Below are 20,237 nucleotides of genomic sequence, written 5' to 3'. Positions count from 1 at the left end.
AAAGAGGGAGTAACAGTAATTCTGTACGTCTCACAGGCCTATATTTTTATAATGTGTGTTGGTGAGCGAGAGAGAGAGAGAGAGGGGGGGAGTAGAAATATACATCAACAAAATAATGTAAAAGCATCATATATCGGTGTGAGATTTCAACCCAATTTGCAGAATCATCATTTATTTATCATTTATTTATCTTATCTATTAAATCTGTCCATTTTATTCATTTAACCTACAGTGTATCAGGCTGAAATGCAAATTGCAGTTTCATTCAATATGAATGATGTACTGTGAACTCACCTTTACCATGGAAGTACATGTAGAATAAAATATAAATAAATATACAGGTACACACACACACCCAAGAAACCTTACCCATCCACAAAAAATCATGCTTATTCAGATATAAACGCACATATTCTCGCACAATTTTTTGGAAGAAATTATCAGTGTGTGCAATCATAATTAAAGAAATGATATAGCAATAGACATATTTTTCCACAATGTACCGTATGACACATACAGATGGTAGGGATAGACAGATCGTCCAGCACACATACATGTAGTAAATACACTGGGACTTTTTTATATCCCCTCCATACCCTTAATCAGCAGGAGCAATAAAGGCTCTCATTTTGCACATCAGTTCAGAATGTTGGAGAGCATTTAAAAAATACAAGTGTTAGAAATCTTTTTGGAAAAATGAAAATTACACGTATCATGGCCAACAACTGAAGGATGAAATGAAATCATTAGTTGTTTATTGCAAGGACTTCTTGCAGAATGCACTTTAACTGTAACTATCACAGGCAAAAAGATGGAGGGGGGGGGGGGGCTTGAAAGCCATTGACCCCCAAAATTTTTAACGACTAACAAATAAATGGATAAATAGGGTGAAATATATTATTCTCTTCATATTTCACATTAATCAATCCAAAATTAGAGTTATGTATAAAAAGATAAAAATTTGGGCGCCTTTGCTTCACCCATGTGCAGCTTTAATTTTACTTATTTTTAAAAAGAAATTCTGCCCCATATGCCATGTCTGGTTCCCTCAATTTTTTTGCTAATCATGTAATTGGTAACTACCAAAATAATAGATATTCTGACATGATTTTCATCTTTATCAATTGGTAACTACTAAAATAAAGTTAGATATTGTGACATGATTTTCATCTTATTAAGGTTAATCTATTTCATGGCTTCAAAATGTAAACAAAATGTAGTTAAATAATTAAGTTGAGAAAATGTTCTCTAATGTGACACATCATTGCCCATACTGAAGATGTTGGGCAAACTGATTAAATAATTGGTCAAGCTCAGCTCAATAATTGGTCATCTCGGTCATCAATTTTGATCATCTAATCACTAATGGTCAAAATTTGATAAAAAATGGTAACAACAGGTGGTTTCAGACCAACTCATATTTTGTCAGTTGCAGGTATTTTTTACGATTGTGAAATATTCCCTAATCAGAAAATACCAAATAATTTTGGTGGTGCGAAAGCAAATTACGCCTCAATACATGTATCTCCAAAGAAAAGACCTGTGAAATAGAAGGTACTTGTCCAAATTATGGGAACTTTCGAGGGATTTTCCAAGGGCACAGGTATTTTGGAAGTGTGAAAGCAAATTATGGGAACTTTTGAGGGATTTTTCCAAGGGCACAGGTATTTTGGAAGTGTGAAAGCAAATTATGGGAACTTTTGAGGGATTTTTCCAAGGGCACAGGTATTTTGGAAGTGTGAAAGCAAATTATGGGAACTTTTGAGGGATTTTTCCAAGGTCACAGGTATTTTGGAAGTGTGAAAGCAAATTATGGGAACTTTCGAGGGATTTTGTTAAGGTCACAGATATTTTGGAAGTGTGAAAGCAAATTATGGGAACTTTACCTCAGCGTGAAGTTGGGCGCGGGCGCCATGGGTGGCTGAGCTGAGCCAACGATTTTGAATCTCACACCTTGCATGCTTATTACATCAAACAACTTTCTCTGAAGGGTGTGTTTTGGGGCCGTGTGAATGAAGGAATAATTATAGGGTACTTTGAGCCTCAAAACGTTCTTGTGATGATCAAGGCAGTTTGAAACCACATTTTGGTATGTTGAAAAAAACCAACACCTGTCAAAACTAAAAACAGTGTAATTTTTACCAATTTTTTAGCAGTAGGTTGATGTTATTGTTTGTCCTGCATCTGATCCCTACTCTAGTGCACTATTCCCCTCCTGATATTTGTTATTTTAAAGGAAAAATCACCCCAACAAAAATTTGATTTGAATAAAAAGAGAAAAATCAAACAAGCATAACACTGAAAATTTCATCAAAATCGGATGTAAAATAAGAAAGTTATGACATTTGTAAGTTTTGCATAATTTCTCAAAATAGTTAGATATACATCCCGGACGATATGCAAATGAGGAACTGATGACATCACTCACTATTTCCTTTGTATTTTATCATAGGAAATATTCTATTTTTCTCCCTATCGTCCTGTAAAACAAAGTTTTATTTATCCCTGAACATATGGAATTTATACCATGTTTAACATTTATGGATCAGTCAAGTGGGTCATTATTGTCAAATCTGTAAAAATTGAAATATTGTTCAATTCAAACAATACAAAATAGTGAGTGAGGAACCTCATTGATTCTCTCATTTGCATGTGACTAAATTGTGCACATAAGTATTTGTGAAAAATATGCGGAACTTTAAAATCCCATAACTCTCTTATTTTACATCCGATTTTGATGAAATTTTCAGCATTATGCTTGGCTGATTTTTCTCTCTTGATTCAAACCAATATTTTTCTGGGGAGACCTTTGATAATAATACAGGATGTGACTGTGGAGGGTTTATTGTATGTATAGGCGTTGCCGCACCATCCCGAGTTTGCTTAATCTCAAGATTTTAGCCCGATTGGCCCTCTTCGCTATTAATCACGAGATTCAAGAAACCCCGTCTCCACCATCGCAAGAAGAGCAATTCCTGCTTGTGTGAGGCATCGATGCATTATGGTCTGACGCCGTGAATAAATAATCCCGAGTGCGTCTGCACCTACGAATTAGCGCGATAATTCGTAAAATAGCGCGCTGTTTTGCAAATAATCCCAAGTTGACTTGGGATTGCAATCTCGAGATTAATCCTACGAACTAGCGCGATAATTGCGTATCCATTGCAAATAATCTCGAGATTGTTCAGATCGGGATAATTTGCCAGATCAGAAATAGCGCGCTAATTTGAAAACTCAGGATGGTGCAGACGGCCCTTATGTGTAGAAATGAAAGATGTCAGTCACAAAAAAGTGATTATCTTCCAGATATCTTAATTCATGCCCTTGAAAGAGTCTACTAATACCTTGGTCACATTTGCTCTACGGCGGCCGTACGGCGAGTTGAAAACAGCCGTTTTTTGTACCAGCTGCATATAGGTGGTTTGAATTAAAATTAATAAAACGGCTGTTTTTTATTGCCGTACGGCCGCCGTAGAGCAAATGTGACCAAGGTATAAAGATCTATGCCTTAGAGTCTCCACCCTTTATACCGAATCAACTTGCTCATACCATGTACATGTACTTATTCTAACTTATACCCCCTTGTTGATTGGTGGGGATTTTTACCTGATTGCTTAAAGAAAGCATGAATGCTTGTAAGCAAGCAGCCAGAGGACCGACGGCCTGGTAATGAGGAATAATGCCTGACCAAAGGGCTTTAGCGCATTGTTTCCAAGGTTCCTACTTCTCTCTCTCTCTTATACAATGATACAACAAACAAACAAATATTTTCTTTTCCTTGGACTGTTTACAGGAGCAATACATTTATTTCAGAAAAAATATTTTGAGCTGTCTAGGTGAAACTATGTACATATATCTGTAGTTATACTATTAGACTAGCATAACTCATAACTATACAATTTGTCGAGAGTCTGGCATTTTAATGAGTTGTATGTATCTGTATATGTTTCATTAGTAGATAAAGAATCTGTAATTTATAAATATTTATAACAGAGTAAAGAGTTGAACATGGCATTGTAAAAAGGATTTTAAAGGTTTTTTAATAGATTTTATCTAAAAGTACTTTCACTATTAAATATAATTCAGGTGCTAAAAACACATTCCTTCAAAACAACAACTTTCAAAGCAATAAATCATGATAATTAATTGATGCATAGCTGGTATTAGTGCACTTTCATACAGATAGAGAGACTTGTGCTTTTTATACCCCTTTCATATTGCGCTTTTCACCGCAAAGGGGAAAGTGTCCAGTATGAAAGGTACACAGGAGAACTTCGCCGGTGAAACAGCCAGTATGAAAGCAAACCGGAGAACTTCTCCTCTTTAATGACATCAGAGGTCAATTTTTTCTCTCCCGAAGTCCTCTGTACCGAGATTCCGCGCGCGATAGTTGCAAGCTCAGCTGAATGCTATGGCCAAGTAGATACCCTAGAACATAATTTTGTTTTACTAACAATATTTATTAAAAAGCAATTTTTACATGTATAAAATGCGCTAAAATATAAAAACAAGGTGATATTGTTTGTTTTTCTCGTAATACTTCCAAAATATGTGTAATTAATTGTTTTTATACCTTTTGAAATATGTAAGAAGTAATGTTTACAATTTTCTTTTGTTTGTTCTGCAATCGCCCGTTGACTTTCGCCGTGGAAGAAATGTCAGTGCGAAAGGGTGCATTTTTTCTTCGCCGGGGAAGTGAGGAATGCGAGGCGGAGAAGTTCGCCGGTGAAAAATGAAGTGAGCAGTATGAAGGGGTATAATTTTCAGTGGCTTTTATAACAAGGGGCATCATATATTATCCATATTTGAACAAATTTTTTGTTAAATATTCATGAATATTTCAGCAAAATAATTAATATATTGAAGCATCGACTGAGCAAATCCCAAAGGTTTTTATTTCATTATTATTTCAGTTTTTTATGATTTTGAATTTATTAACAAACTTCATTGATTAGGCATGAACATTTTGTTTTACAATATATACAATAACATATACAAACAACTGGAATTTGAAAGCCTTATAACTATATACAGTGTACATGTAGTTCTAAGAAAATATCATTACAAATGACAATGAGGGCATTGCTGTATAATGAAAATACAATTAACCCCACTTTAATATTGGCAATCAAGAACATCATTAATGAAATAATGAATGAATACCTTATTTGATACCTTTGGATGCAATGTTTCACAAAAAGGATGCAATGAATAGAGCAAGTTAATTTGCCTGATGGATGAAAGTTGTTTTTGTGTAAAACAGACAATCAAGGGTTTTTTTAATAATAAATTGTCAATGTGGAAGAACCACTCTGATTCATTCCTGGTCAGTATTTTGAAAAAAGTGTGTATGATCGTGATTGGTCACTGCACATTTTATCAAAAATCTTAATGTTGTGAAGCTCTGACACTGAAAAATCCCATACATTGTTTTCCTTTTATCCTTTGTCTATTCAATTACGGTATATGCATAGTATTCAATTGAGGAGAGGCTCAATACTTTTGGTTGCATAATGTCAAGGTAACCACAAATTTTCACTTCAGTTTTCAAGCTTTTCCAAAGCCAGCTATAGAAACACTCTTAAACTGAATTGTGAACACTAAATTTAGTTTCCATGAAGAAATTGAAGAAACTTGTAAAACATTTTGCAAACATTATTAGAATTTGAAGTTCATTAAAAATATTCTCTTCTACACACAAAGAGCTCACATGAGCATGCATTGGAGTAAACTGTTGTAAATTAGACCCATCATCAAGCACTGTAAAACATAGAATATTGATTTTTTTTTTTGACAAAAATCTTGCATAATTTCACTCTTATGACCATCCTGATCAACCTAAACAGGGAACTTTCTTCATATAATTTCATTGCTTACAAGTTACAACACCACAATCTTAAATACTTATTCTGAATACTGCATGATTTGTAATTTTCCTTTGTGCTATAAATGTATGGAAAACCAACAATGGCAAAAAATTATGTTTTCATAATTGTGTTTTTCAGGTTTCATGTTATTGTCCCATGCTTTTAAATAAAATATTCCCATTCTTGTAGTTCTAACGAGGAATATTTCATATGAGTTATCTTGACTAGTTATCGTCTTTGAAATGATGCCTGTTATGATATAAAATTAATATAGAAAATAAAATGAGTGTATTACTGATATGCATACAAGCTTTATAATGTCATGTCTCTATCATTGGAAGTACAGTAATATTAATCACAAGCAATACAGAAAAAGACTTCAGTTCAGGCACGTCAACACAAACATTTACCTACACAATATGGGCGGATTTCAACTTGCATAGAATGATATCCTACATGGCATGAAAGAGGCAAATCGCTTCAATGAAACTATGATTAAAACATTTAATTCAACTTTCAATTTTTTTATTCTTTGATGAAACCACACAGATGTGTTATTCCCCAATCTTTGCATAATGATAACTGCACATTGTTACATTCATGTACTGTACACATATTATTTTGGAAGCAAACAGTTATTTACCTAGATCTAGATGAAATGAATGAGCAGTAAAACAAAGACTCTTCTTGGTACAAAATTAATAACGCATGGAAAATTCAATGGCCCGTATTCTGAAGTCGGGTTTAAGTTAAACTCAGGTTTAAAGTTGTGGTTTAAGTATGGATAGCCAATTGTTACATGAATCAATACAGTAGAGATATCATATTTCAGCTCATTTGGCTCTCAAATCATTCATAATTGTCTAAGAAGTATAAATAGATGATTGTCTTCACCATCGATGAATCAGGAAAGAGCACAGTAAACATAAAAAACATACAACTTAATAAAAATGTTGACACTTTTGGCTTCCCATAATTTTAGCACAGAGTTAGACCATGGTCTAAGTTGAACCTGACAGATCTGCCTGACTTCAGAATACGGGCCAATAGCTCAAACACAAACAGAGCTCTACGCATAAAATGCTCATGAAAAAAGCACCAGTTGGTCGGTCCTGCTCGAGAAACAGTACTTTAATTTTCCCCTTCTAAATCTAAATCATAATATTGGAGATCTTAACATACATGCCACACAATCACTTTCATAAATATACATTAAGCTACATGTAACATCTCCAACAAATAAAAAATAAGAATATTAACTATCAGGAGGAGATTCCTGTTTACTTCAAAAGGCTGATAAGTAGAAATAACAGAACACATCGTGTATCACACATCAATTCAGCGTGTTACAGATAATACTTACAAATATTTGGTGAAAAACTAAATGCAATTAACTGTCCATGATCTAGATGTGAATGTGTAGTTGTACACTAAAGAAATTTTAATAGTTTACATTCAACTGCAGTGGCTTGTTTTAGAGAAGTGCACAGAAACAGCATTGAAAATATGAATACATCTTTAATATACATTGCAAAATTCTCTTCTTTATATACAGAATAAAATCAAAGTTGATTCAATATTAGTTTTCATGAACATTCCATACATATGCATCTCTGTTGTTACACATCATCTCATCAAGTCATTATAATAAATGCAGTGCATAACTCTCAAACTCTGTGGAACATGTTGTGAATACTAAATGTAGCTGTCACCACAATCTGAAAATTGTTGTTGCTGCTACTGTGACAACATGTTGAGCCTGATCTGCATGTTTTGATTGGCAGAAAGGGATCCATGTTTTTATCCAAGATGCCCTCTACTGCATACATACACTCCATATAATATGGCAGAGCTCAACATACCGGTATCTGTAAAAGTGCACAATACAGGAAAAAATGTCATGATGGAAATTCAGGTCCTAAAGAACAAGCTATGAGTATTCACGATTATGGTAACAATTGTAATAATCAATAATATGAATTACAGTACACATTGACCTACATTTCTCCTCACATTATAAAACCACGATGTGCAAATATCCGGGGGGGGGGGGGGGGGGAGGGGCACTTCCATTGACGAGTGGATACCAGCAACGACCATGGGGTTTGGAAAAGCACCCTAAACAAGTATTTTCCATATTCTGAAATTCCCTTTAACAAGTATTGGCGTGTGAAACCCCTACCCTTAAGTATTGGAAACAAAACAATACTCTTGGCAAGTATTCCTTGAATTGACACCCTAAACAATTACAGCGATATTTTAATTGTTAAATCACGGATGTGATCACAAACGTCGGCTTTACCTTAACTACTGCCTGGGCACCTCCCACACAACACACGCTCAAGTCGGACTCTAAACAAGTAGTGTTGGGGCAAAAAGTACATCCTTTATTTAGCATTTTTAAATCTTTTTGATACCCTCACAAATTTGACCGGAAACAAGTAGCTTTCCTAGTGAAATACACCTTTTTTTCAGTATAGTGTTTTTGCACGTTTCTTTGGTCACGCCTGGTATCCACTCGTCAATGGAAGTGCCCCCCCCCCCCCCCGAGGCAAATATCAAATATTTGTAAGAAACGATAAGAGTTGATAAGAGGTGAGATTTTCCCTTAAAATGAATTGAAATAAATCAAAGCATTCAATTTACCTTGAAATTAATTGAATTGGATAATACTGAATTGAATTGAGTGGAATTTATTTGTATCATAATAACATGTTATTCCATAAAATTTAATGAATAAAACTTAATTAAAGAAAATTGAAATTATGAAATTACCTACTAATATGAAACATGGAAATTCTTGTCTACTGCACACATTCATAAAACATCAATAAAAATATAAAAATGGCATTTCTGGATTAAAAAATGAATAAATGTATATTTTTTATGTGAAAGACTACAATGAAATGGGGTTTTTTTTCATAAAACCTCACAACAACAATAATTGAAACTTTTTCATAAAGCATAAACAAATTTTAAAATCAAGTCACACTTACCAAATAAAAATGTCACACATGTACATTTTATTCTGAGGTCTGCTGAATAATGAGGGGTGTAGTATACTCAGAGTGACGAATACCAAATGGGAATTTTGGAGCAGATTTCTTTGTGATTGTGTACTATAAAGAAAAAAAAAAACAATGCATGAAAACGTACACTAACTTCTATCATTTAAAAGCGCATAGGGACATAAGTGTGATATGCACTACAAAATCTGTGTGAATTTATCAATTTGCCTGATAACTATGTGTTATATACACATGCTTTATATTTCAGCAAATTGTATGAAATACATATACATTGGATAAGCAGCATCCAGCACAATGCAAAATGCACACTGTTAAACAGGCTGGATGCTAAATTTTCTTCTTTTTTCTAATAAAAGAACTTGGAATGACAGTTGATGGATCATGATTTTTAAAAGATAATATGGTGTAAAGATAAGTGCAAACTCTTGTTTATTTCAAGTGAAAAATTAAAGACGATTGGTTACCTCTGCTAGTCTTCAACATGCTTAATGGGTCAACTCTACCATAAAAGGAGCAGAGTTTGGGTTTTCTATTAGGATGTCTATTAAAGCTTAAAGGGGAATCCAACCCAAGTAAAAACTTGTTTTTATAAGAAAAATAAAAATCAGACAAGTTGATAGGTGAAAGTTTGAACAATATTGGACAAACAACAAAAAAGTTATGAATTTTTAAAAATTGTAAATATTGGTAATCACTATACCCATGGAGACTTCAAATTGGCCGCATATGGGATGTCATAGTGATGTAAGGCAAGGACTACTTTTCCATGTACTCCAATACATATTATGGCTAAAATGTCATTTTCCCCAAAAGTTTTATTTCAAATTATATTTTTCTTTCATGAGAACATAAAACAATATACTACCTGGATTATATTTAGATTACTGCCCCAGGGGAATGGGTACTTAGGAGAAAACCACAAATCCCTGATAATAAAGTACATGGCCTACGGGGAAAGTTGTCCTTGGCTTGCCCCTTGTCATAATTTACTTACCCAGTTGCCAATTTGAAATCTACATATTATTAGTGATCTCAATTTTAAAGCAGCTATAATTTTCTTATTGCTTGTCCGATTTCTTTCAAACTTTCGCCATTCTGTTTAATTTATTTTTCTCCTTTCCAACACAACATGTTATGGCCAAGGCTGGATTCCCCTTTAAAACTAAAGGTTCAATAATTTGACCTTTTTATAAAAGGCCCTAGTTGCACAGATTATTTTCAGTCAATCCCATGACTGAGAAGTAATTTGTACCAAAACAGAAATGATTTTTTCTTTCATAGGATCCCTACTCTTTGAATTCTTTTCCAGCCTCCCATAATTTTAGCACAGAATTAGACCATGGCCTATAAAGTTAAACCACACTTCATAATACGGGTCATTTGGTTTACAAGAGCCATACTGTCATAGACCTTGTTCTCATCCACAGTATTCTGAATTGATCCCTAAACCAGTTTTATAAAGAAGATCACTTTGCTAGCATCTTCATCATCATCTCCTGAACTTGATTCCAGTGGCCAATTTCATAAAAGTTGTATGATAGCAACTCTTGCTAGAATATCAAATTTCATTAGGATAGCCAATCGGTAAGCAGAATTTTCACTGTTGCCATGGTAGTTGACACTCCAACAAGAGTTGCTATCTATCAACTGTTTATGAAATGGGGCCCAGAACCAGTTCAAGTAAAATTGTCTTGTTGCTATGGGAAACACTCTCAAGTGGGTCATTTGTTACGTGCAAAACTTTTAAACTGCAGCATAGGCATTTTACACACAGTGTGGGGTGAGTAGCGTGCCCAACAAGCTCTGGTACTTCAGAGCTAAGATCGCATCCCAAAGAACAGTTGTGTCTTCACCTACACTTTAAACCAGTTTAATGAGGCAAAAAACACATTGCAAGATGGTTTTCAAAATTGGTTTTAGAGGACCACTTTAGTTTGGTGTTCCAGACTAGTTTGGAGTTTGGAAGACCATTTAAGATCGCTTCCAAGACCGCTTTAGAGTGTTCCCATACACGTTGAACTGGTTTGTACTATTAAAACTGGTTTCCAATTAACAAGTTTAAGCACATAGATGAGTAAAGGGTCATATATACCTTCTCTGGACTGTGTGCTCCGGGTCCTGGTTTACGTGTATTATCACTTGGCATTTGGTTTCTTCCAATCATTGAATAGCTAGGGGGTGCATGCTTGTAGATGGATGGGTTTACAATACTATGCGATCCAGGTCCTGGGGTCTTGGCCATATCTTCAGCAAAGCTTCCAACCTTAGGGCGGTCCCTAAATGAAAACCTAGGTGCGGAGGGCTTTGTAATCGAGTCTTTAAAATTGACTGCGGCTGGCATGTAACTATTGGGTGCTGAAAATTAAGAACATAGAAGATATAAATTAATAAAACCTAAAATGTCAACATGCTTTGCAGTTCAGTAAATTAACAATCAGTATAGGATTACAAGTATGATTGATTATGTACAATCAAACCACAAAACTTTATTAAAGCACATTATGGGAAATTTTACAAATTTATACTTTATGTTGTTATTGTATTATGCCAATCAACATGTATTTCATTTTTCAAAACATTGTAATATGGATACAAGCTGCGATCAATGTAGATTTTTTTTGTAAAATGTGATTTACTGTACCTGGTGACTGGTCGACCTTAGATCCTTTTGTTCTGGAACCAAAGGTAGACTGAGGAGCACGAGGGTACGAAGTAGGTCCAGCGTTTTCAGGTGAGTATGCTCCCGGTCCTGGTGTCTTGAATGTAGATATGTCCCTAGGACGGTCATACAGGGAATAGTGTGGAGTGCCATCATTTCCTCTCCTGGTGACTTTAGAAGGGTAATTGTGGCATGGTCCTGGACTGGAGTCGGTGGTGAATGATCTGTGTTTTATACCGAAAATATGACTTGGCATCTGTCTCTTGGTGATGGCGGTCTTCCCTCCGACAAGGTCGGGAAGTTTGTAACTGGGTCCTGGACCAGTGAAGGATGCTGCGATAGGACCACGGGGTTTAGTAGGACTATACATTGCTCACTACAGCAGTTTCACCTTATACCTGCAAGAGAACACTTGGAAGTTGAACTGCGATCGTCTTGTAACAATGAGCAGGCATTGTCATCCGATTTGATCCATAAGAGTGAAATAAGAAGAGCGCATCTATAGGAGTTTGCTTGCAAAATAATGATGCACAAAAGATGGGACAGAACAGCTGGCTCTAACATCCGAGTGATAAGAAAGATCAAAGGAAAATCTTGAATCAAGGCAGCAGAAAACACCAACAATTTCAAAAGAAAAGATACCACTCTGATCATGAATGCAAAAGAAATGATACTGGAGATATGAAAAAAAGAAAGTACCGGTAAAGCAGAACAAGCTCAAGAGTCAAGATGAAGAAAATACTATACATGTGTACTGTTTATCCATGTGAGGTGAAAGATAATAATATAAAAAGCAAATTCAAATGCAGGCAGGTAGACAAGGGTCCCGTTTCATAAAGAGTTACAACTCTATGGTTACTTTAACTTTGTGACAAGGGGTGATATCAAGTTCAGTGTTGACCTTTTGGTATTGGTGTTAGGTCAATTCTTACACGATTAAACACCAAACATAAAATGAAGATGGTCCCGAAAAGTCACTCACTAGTTGTTGAGATGTCGATTATGTGATCTGGATCAGTTTTACAAACTCTGAATAAGTTTTGGAGCTAGGGGAAAAAATGCAAATTTCAACACCAACACCAAGGCCAACACCGGACTTGAAATCACCCAATGTACCATGGTAACAGGGCTCAGCAGCCAATCATAATCAAGGTTTCCATGGTATAATGGCAGAGTGTATGTAAGTCTTTAATATGCTTTTCACACTGCATTTCCTTAACCCCCGACTATCCTTAACCCCGGACTATCCTTAACCCCATACTATATTTTTTACGATTCACACTGTCTTTCTTAACCCCATACTATCTGCTCAGCCGGGGATAATAATAATAATAATAATAATACAGGTATATTTACCCAGGGAATCTGCTTCAGTTCCGAAAACTGTTCTCCCAGCGGGCCCTGCTATTATTATCAATTATCCGGGGATAATGCATTAACCCCGGACTATCCCACAGCTCATGAATATTGATGATTTTACCATACAGAGCGTGATTAACGTGCAATTCGAATTCCGTGACTGGCTAAATGCTTAGCCCCACTTTCCTTAGCCCTGTTCGTTTTCACACTGCATTCTCTTAGCACCGCAAATAGCACCACAATAAGCTGGCTAACCCTGCTTTTTTGCAGGGCCAGATAGTACCGTACTATTTACCGTGCTAGCCCACTTTGCTAAAACGTAGTGTGAAGTCGAAGTGGGCTAAGCTTAACCCCGGGAAATTGGTGGGGCTAAGACCCCCCTTAGCCCCACCAATTTCCCGGGGTAAAGGGAAAATAGTGCAGTGTGAAAAGCATTTAAGAAACTGGCGCCTGATTAGTTGCTGAAGAAGTGAGATGAATGAAAATAGCAAGATATATTATGCTGTCAATGGCCCGTATTCTGAAGTTGGGTTTAACTCAGGTTTAAAGTTGTGGTTTAAGTATGGATAGCCAATTGTTACATAAATCACTAATGGTAGTGATATCATATTTCAGCTCATTTGGCTCTCAAATCATTCATAATTGTCTAGGAAGTATGAATAGATGCTTGTCTTCACCATCGATGAATCAAGAAAGAGCACAGTAAACATAAGAAACATACAACTTAATAAATTTTTGACACTTTTGGCTTCCCATAATTTTAGCACAGAGTTAGACCGTGGTCTAAGTTAAACCTCACTTCAGAATACGGGCCAATGAATTTCATTATGTCTTAAATACTGTCATACACATTGTATTTTTCTTTAAACAGTTATCGTTTGTATCCTATACTTTTTGGGGTACATGTATATGATTTTCAATAAAACCAAAATGAATCAAATTGATAGTCTCCCATTCGTTCCCAGATTTGGAAAGAATACCACATGATGACTTAAGAATTATCTTGCCTTTGAGAGCAATAAGAGATTATATCTATCATTATTATTTTTATTCATTTTTATCAATTTTTGAGGGGGGGGAGCTTTTATTATGCTTTGCCATGTCTTTTGATAATGTTTTCTGCTCTCCTTTTTATGCCCTTTTCCCACCTTGTTTGCATAATGATGGACATCCCTCTACATGTAGACATTAATTTCTGGTGATTACAGTGCGATTTCTATCTTCATTTAGAAAAATAATTTTGCTGACTTTTGTTGCAGTGCCTGCAGCTCACAATCATGCACAGTGTAGATTTGGAAGAAATATGAACAGAAGGAGCAAATCAGAGTCATTCAAATTAAAGAGACACAGGGAATGCATGATTTATTAAAGAAAGATAAGAAAGAAAAAAAAGAGTACTCAGAGAGGATTGAATCATTGTCGGATGACAATGCCAGAAAATTCATCCAATGCATACATGTGAATGACCAAAGTGTTGGATAACATTCCCAACAGGTGACTCAATATTTCAGAATTTTAGAGCACAATTCATGATGTATAGTATACTTTCTCATATTCTATGCACCCTCCTTTCAAATCTTTTCAATGTCACATCTACATATTTTACTTTGGAACGATGTCCTTCATGTACAACAGTCTATACTCTGAAAGCATTATTTAAAACTAATATAACAACCTAAAATTTCAAAGTCTAGAGCCCGTTCAAAACATATTTAATTTGTCTTCCTTGTAGAAGAGACTACCGGGAAGGGGGGGGGGGGGGGCTATTCACCAGGGTCAATTGATACTAAAAGTTACAAAGTTAAAATTAATAATGAAATGCCATTGAGCATATGAATGTAGGACAGTATGCCCCATGAACTTGATATACGACAAGTGAAAAAGAAATGAAAAAAAAGAAAGAGAACTTACAGTTCTTTTTCTTCCAGTAAATTATAAAGCTATTCCTATACATGTATCTCAAATAACTTTCTACATTGAACTTGAACTCCATAAATGCCTTCATTCACAAAAAAAAACATTACAAGCAAACACGATAAACCAAAATTCTCACTCTTGTCATATTTACCTAAAAAATCAGAAATGTATTCCAGTATGCTTCCTATGGAAGTTCAAACATCAAAAGTTGTCTGTCAATTTAAAATCAATTCTTGACGAAAACGTCTGTGAATAAGAAATTACTCTGAGCGAAGTCAAAGTACTGCCTTGCTAGAATCGCGATATTGACTGTAATGGGACCTACGAACAAACGACGTCTGTGTACATTTCAATCCACCTGGTATAGAATCATAACCAAAGGAGTAACCAAGCAACGAGGGAAGCAAGCTACCTGTTACATGTACATACATGCATCGTCACCCCAGAAACGGATCAAGCTCTTTTCATTACCAGCCAATCTATTATCTTCCTTCCTTTCAGCCTTCAGGGGGTAATATTAATAACATCTATTCAATAGCTTGAATTGGCAATACAACCTCACGCCAAGTAGGTTGTTAGCTTTTACCGCACACACCTAGATATGAATGCTTCTGCCTATGGTAATAAAACTACTTGCGTGTATTTGGATTAAATACTCATAAGTCGTAAAAGTGTGATTAAATGTATCATCTTGTCAACATTTCACGTTCAAATATCTGTTCCATAATGAATGAAGCAAAAAAAAAAAAAATCAGAACACAAGCAGAAAAGCAATGTTATCGGTAATAATTGTTTAAAGTTATTAGTGTCATATAAAAGTAGACCAACATTTTTGCTGTGCAATCTGTGTTTTATAATGCCCATTCTTTACTAATGGTATCCACTGTTAAAACCCCCATACATGGGGCATATAGTACATGTACACTCTAACCTCTCAAAGCCATCATACCTGTAATATATAATAAAGGATATTTGTCATGTCAATAGTATTTTGCTGGAAAAATAGTATGAGATAGAAATATTCAAATCAATTGAACAACCTTTTGAGTTTTGAGCATGAGTACATTTGATGTACAAGTAATAAAAGGTTTTGACTTTTGTACCCACACAATAATCACCGTGACTACATAAACTGCCATTTGGCTACCTAGAAAATTCTATTGCCCGGCTGGCAACCAATGATAAAGGTAGAGTGAGCGCCATGTTTGCAGCATATGTAATGCATACTATAAATCTCCATTTGGAATTGAACAGGACGCGCACAGCCTCTTTAAAACGGAATGTTTTTAAACGGTGTGCATACAATGCGCATATTGATCATTGCTTTGATATTTTATTTCAAAAATAAAAGCTATATGCAATTGCAGGTGGAATCAATCCATCACTTTCCACACCTTCTGCTAAAAGTGATAAAGCGTTTCATTTGACAGCATTGAACAGTTGCCCAGCAACATATTACGACAGAGGTCTAGGAGAACAGAATCAACAATATTTTTTATCAGATACTTCAGCTACAATGCATTTCATTCTCATCTCACGTTTAAACAAAGTAAACAAAAGAAAACATGTAATCCATCAAACTTTTGTTGATTTTTACTTCTATATTTATTTAGTCATTCAGATTTTTATTCTGTTCACATGATCTAAAAACTCCCAAACTCCACACAACAAAAATAACAGAGAAAGAGAAACAGCACTGATCTCAAGATTAACAAATAAACAATGAATTTAATGGAATCAAGAAAAGTCAAAACTTGGTAGTACCGTAGGCTATTGTAATGTACAATATTAACATTCCACAAACCAGGTTCAAGAGTAGACTTGAAAATACTTGCACACCTTTTTGTCAACTGGACTTTCCCAATTTGACATTGAAAATGACCATATTCTCATCAAAGCTTACTGTATCTGTCTTTATACTGAAATTGTTTGCAAATAGTATAAAAGTTCTTTAACAAAATTATGTGTTACTGTTAGACAATAACGCAAGATTAAACAGAAAAGAACCCTTTATGTTTTTTCATCACTTTATTTCATATATATTCATACATGTATAACAAGGTAATCAATTGAAATATCAATAGAATGTATGCAATTAGATACACATTCAAAATAGTAAAATACATTTTAAAGAAGTTACAATGCCTTTCAATTAAAAAAGAAAGCATGATTGCACAAAAATATCTCCTCGAAAATGAAAAAGGGCCATAAAACTATTGAAATAAGGTCATGTGTCCCAGTAAAATAGGCCTTTCATGCAATACAATAAAAGTAAGTTATACTGAAATACATAAAAAAATACAACAAAACAAAAAAGATATCCGTCACTAGTAGTTGAATACATGTATGATGGCACTCTTCAATCTCTCCAGATTATACGTGCCAGTCACTTTCGTATTAAAGTAGGACGTCATTGGCATAGGAAAGCCAATGTGACATCAAACCATTTGGTGAAGATTATGTACGTATGTTGATATTGATAAGTCAGAGGAGCACTGACAATGGGGGGGGGGGGGTTAGAGCCCTACATGCAAAAAAAATCAAACAAGCATAACTCTGAAAATTTTCGGATAAAAAGAAAGTTATGACTTTTAAAAATTTTGCTTATTTTCCACAATTATATGCGCAACTCAGTGGTATGTAAATTAGAGAGTCAACATTTATAGTACACATGGTCTTGTGTTTTGTTTTCTTTTTTGTTGACCAAGATTGGGGGGGGTGAGTAAGACAGTTTAAAGAGAAGGTTAACTTGCCTCATCATTTGTCAAGTGCAATTTTTCAAAGTCTTATATGTGTGATAAAAAGCCATTGCCTGAGGAAATACATGTAGGCATATATCTGACGTAGACTAATAAAAAAAACAATTTGAATTAAATGATATAGAACATATTTTGATCACACTCAAAAGGCAGAATTGCTGTCCACAGGCATGATATTTCCCTCTGAAAAAAAATCTTTAAAATAGCCAAAGGTGGCTGGCTACATGTATGTAAGTCCCCGCCGAAGTCCGAGACGCCCCGTTTGGGGTTTCCAATACAAGCTCTTGCATACTAAAGAAATCGAAAGTGATTTTTCAAGGTGATTCTGCATGATTGATAGAGCTATCATTTGACTTTAAAAAGTAGTAAAAAACAGCATGAGGATGATCTTGGGCAAAGGATTTCACATTTTAAAAAATGTTTAACAAATAATAGAAAATCTGAAAAGAAAATTGTTAAAATATAAGAATTCCGATTTTAGTTGGGAGAATATCATGAATTGTGTCCAAGACCTGCAGGATGAGGTAAAAAATATGTTCTTATATTACTATTAGGAAAATATCAATTTATCGGACAGGCTTTAAATCTAATTTTTGAGGATATCCTTGTTTTCTAGGATCCTTGTGGACAGGCGCCCAAATTATGATTAAAAAAAAATTGCCAAATTAAATTTGCGAAAGAGTTAATCTACTTTTCATTTTTTAGGCCTAGTGGCTAGTGAAAAAAAAATCGGCGCCGATGCTCTTTCGCATCAGGTGCCTGCATCTCCGCAGCCGGTCGGTCTCGTGCCAGACGCGACCGCGAGTATCTCCCGCCGTACCTGTACCTTTGTATGGCTAGCCTGAAAGTGAAACATTAACTTGACTTTGAGGGTACGAAAGTGCACTAGCGCCAAATTCGACCAAATCACCACCCACTCAGCTGTCAGCATCGGATTGAAAATCCTACATTCTAAAAATGCACAGATTCACAACAACATAATATATGAAAAAGCAGGAGAACGGTATGCAGAAAAGGAGAAGAAATGAGTGCTTATTGCCGAGCAAAATGCATTCAAAAATTTCAACAGACACACATCTCACACAGTGACACAACACTCACTCCACTCGTCACTCGCAAGCAATTTCTCAATATTCGGTACAGTTTCACACCTAAGTTCACAAAATCAAGATAATTAGGAATATATATCTATGAACTTACCGGTCAATAAAAGTAAAACACAATTTCGGTGTGAAAATTCCAAGTTTCAACTTCTCACTTTTAAATCTTTGATTTTCCCCGCCCAGGCCCAGCAGCACACCATGCACAATCAATGTTATTGCATAATCGTTACGTCACAGGGTACAGCCAGCTGATCGATCATGGAGTTGCATAGCAACCGATCCGATCCGCTGCGCCTGAAATATTGCTTGCACTGAGCATGCGCGAAGGGGGGTTATATTTTCAAAATATTATTACTACCATTTTGTTTATTTCTTCTCCTTATTTATTTTAATGCTACATAGACAATAAAGCCTATCCCAGACATAACTAGTAGCAGTACGTGTGTGAGCAGAAATTGAACTTTCTTTTTCCCTTTCAATTTTCATTACTGTCTCATAATGCAAGGTCGGTTAAAAGAGAAATATTGAATTAAAATCTATTAGAACAAATATTATGCAATGTCATGGTGGGTCAAATGATAATTGAGAAAAACAAAATGAAAATCAGAATTTGAAGAAAGATTTAAAAAAAAGAAGATTGAATCCCGTATTTCATGGGCATGTAGATCTGCCTGCCATATAGCAGCAAACATGCATGGTTTCATGTTTCACGTAAATGCAGTGGCGTTTCTAGGGAGGGGCAATGGGGGGGGGCGAGCCCCGGCGCCACATTCAGGGGGCACAAAAAAGGGAAAGGGGGTGCAAATAAAGAAAAGGAAAAAAATAACAGAAAAGGCAAGGAAAAAAGGGGCAGAAACAGAATACCACTAAAGGTGATTAATATACCCTCGTCCTATGCTATTTTATGGTAATTGAGTTTCCAACTCATTTAGGAAATGAATTTTGCATGTTTTTACCCATGCAGGGATATAATCGTGCAGGCTTTTGATTAGTGATATAGACTAACTTCTTTTGAAGAATCCCAACACAGTCCTTATGATCCCTTTTTCAAACGTATATCACTTTTATCTCTATATATGGCTGCGGGTTAGAATTTTCATACGTTACCTTCAATTCTTACAAACAGTTTTGAAATATATATTTTCCTGGTTTAATTGTCAAAGACTTTCATCATGCGCTGATTTGATAAGGGATATACAAACCCTCTTCGTTAAATTTTACAAACACTCTGTTCATGAATTCATAAGAATACTCCTTAAAATTTTCCCTTTCAGGAAAGCATTTCTGCTCCAAGTCATCCCTCGTGCTTGCATTATTTAGATCGGAATCGGGGATTATACTTCTCCATAAAATGTCCCGAGTTCTAATAAATATCAATAATTTTCGGCTCGCGCTTCGCATGAATTGTTAAGATAATTTTGCATCATGTTAATGATTAAAAGTAATAGTGTTTAGAATATTTTTAATGGTGAAAACAAAAAAAGGTCGATTTATTTAATAACATCCCTATCATCATGATAATTTATGATTTTCTAGAAAGGGTC

The 20,237-nt window shown here is 35.2% G+C and overlaps 1 protein-coding gene across 3 annotated transcripts; it reads right to left on the bottom strand.

Annotated features, from left to right (window-relative positions):
- Positions 1-3,780: 3,780 nt before the first annotated feature.
- Positions 3,781-18,951, bottom strand: LOC129282387 (ciliary microtubule associated protein 1A-like). 3 transcript variants are annotated; one of them, XM_064113760.1, is made up of 5 exons: positions 18,791-18,951; positions 11,538-11,953; positions 10,989-11,251; positions 8,864-8,986; positions 3,781-7,735 (listed from the first exon to the last, which is right to left on the bottom strand). In XM_064113760.1, exons 2-4 carry the CDS (start codon positions 11,923-11,925, stop codon positions 8,891-8,893), a joined length of 747 nt encoding a protein of 248 aa, XP_063969830.1. In that variant the 5' UTR covers positions 11,926-11,953; positions 18,791-18,951; the 3' UTR covers positions 3,781-7,735; positions 8,864-8,890. The 3 variants fall into 3 exon arrangements, with proteins under 3 accessions (XP_063969830.1, XP_063969831.1, XP_063969829.1); XM_064113761.1 differs by lacking the exon at positions 18,791-18,951 and adding an exon at positions 18,417-18,677; XM_064113759.1 differs by lacking the exon at positions 18,791-18,951 and adding an exon at positions 14,983-15,438.
- Between the last annotated feature and the right edge of the window lie 1,286 nt (positions 18,952-20,237).

The sequence above is a fragment of the Lytechinus pictus genome, chromosome 19, assembly GCF_037042905.1.
Source record: "Lytechinus pictus isolate F3 Inbred chromosome 19, Lp3.0, whole genome shotgun sequence".
NCBI classification, from domain to species: Eukaryota; Metazoa; Echinodermata; class Echinoidea; order Temnopleuroida; family Toxopneustidae; genus Lytechinus; species Lytechinus pictus.
The sequence above is the reverse complement of the archived record's forward strand: the minus strand, read 5'-3'. Positions and strand labels throughout refer to the sequence as shown.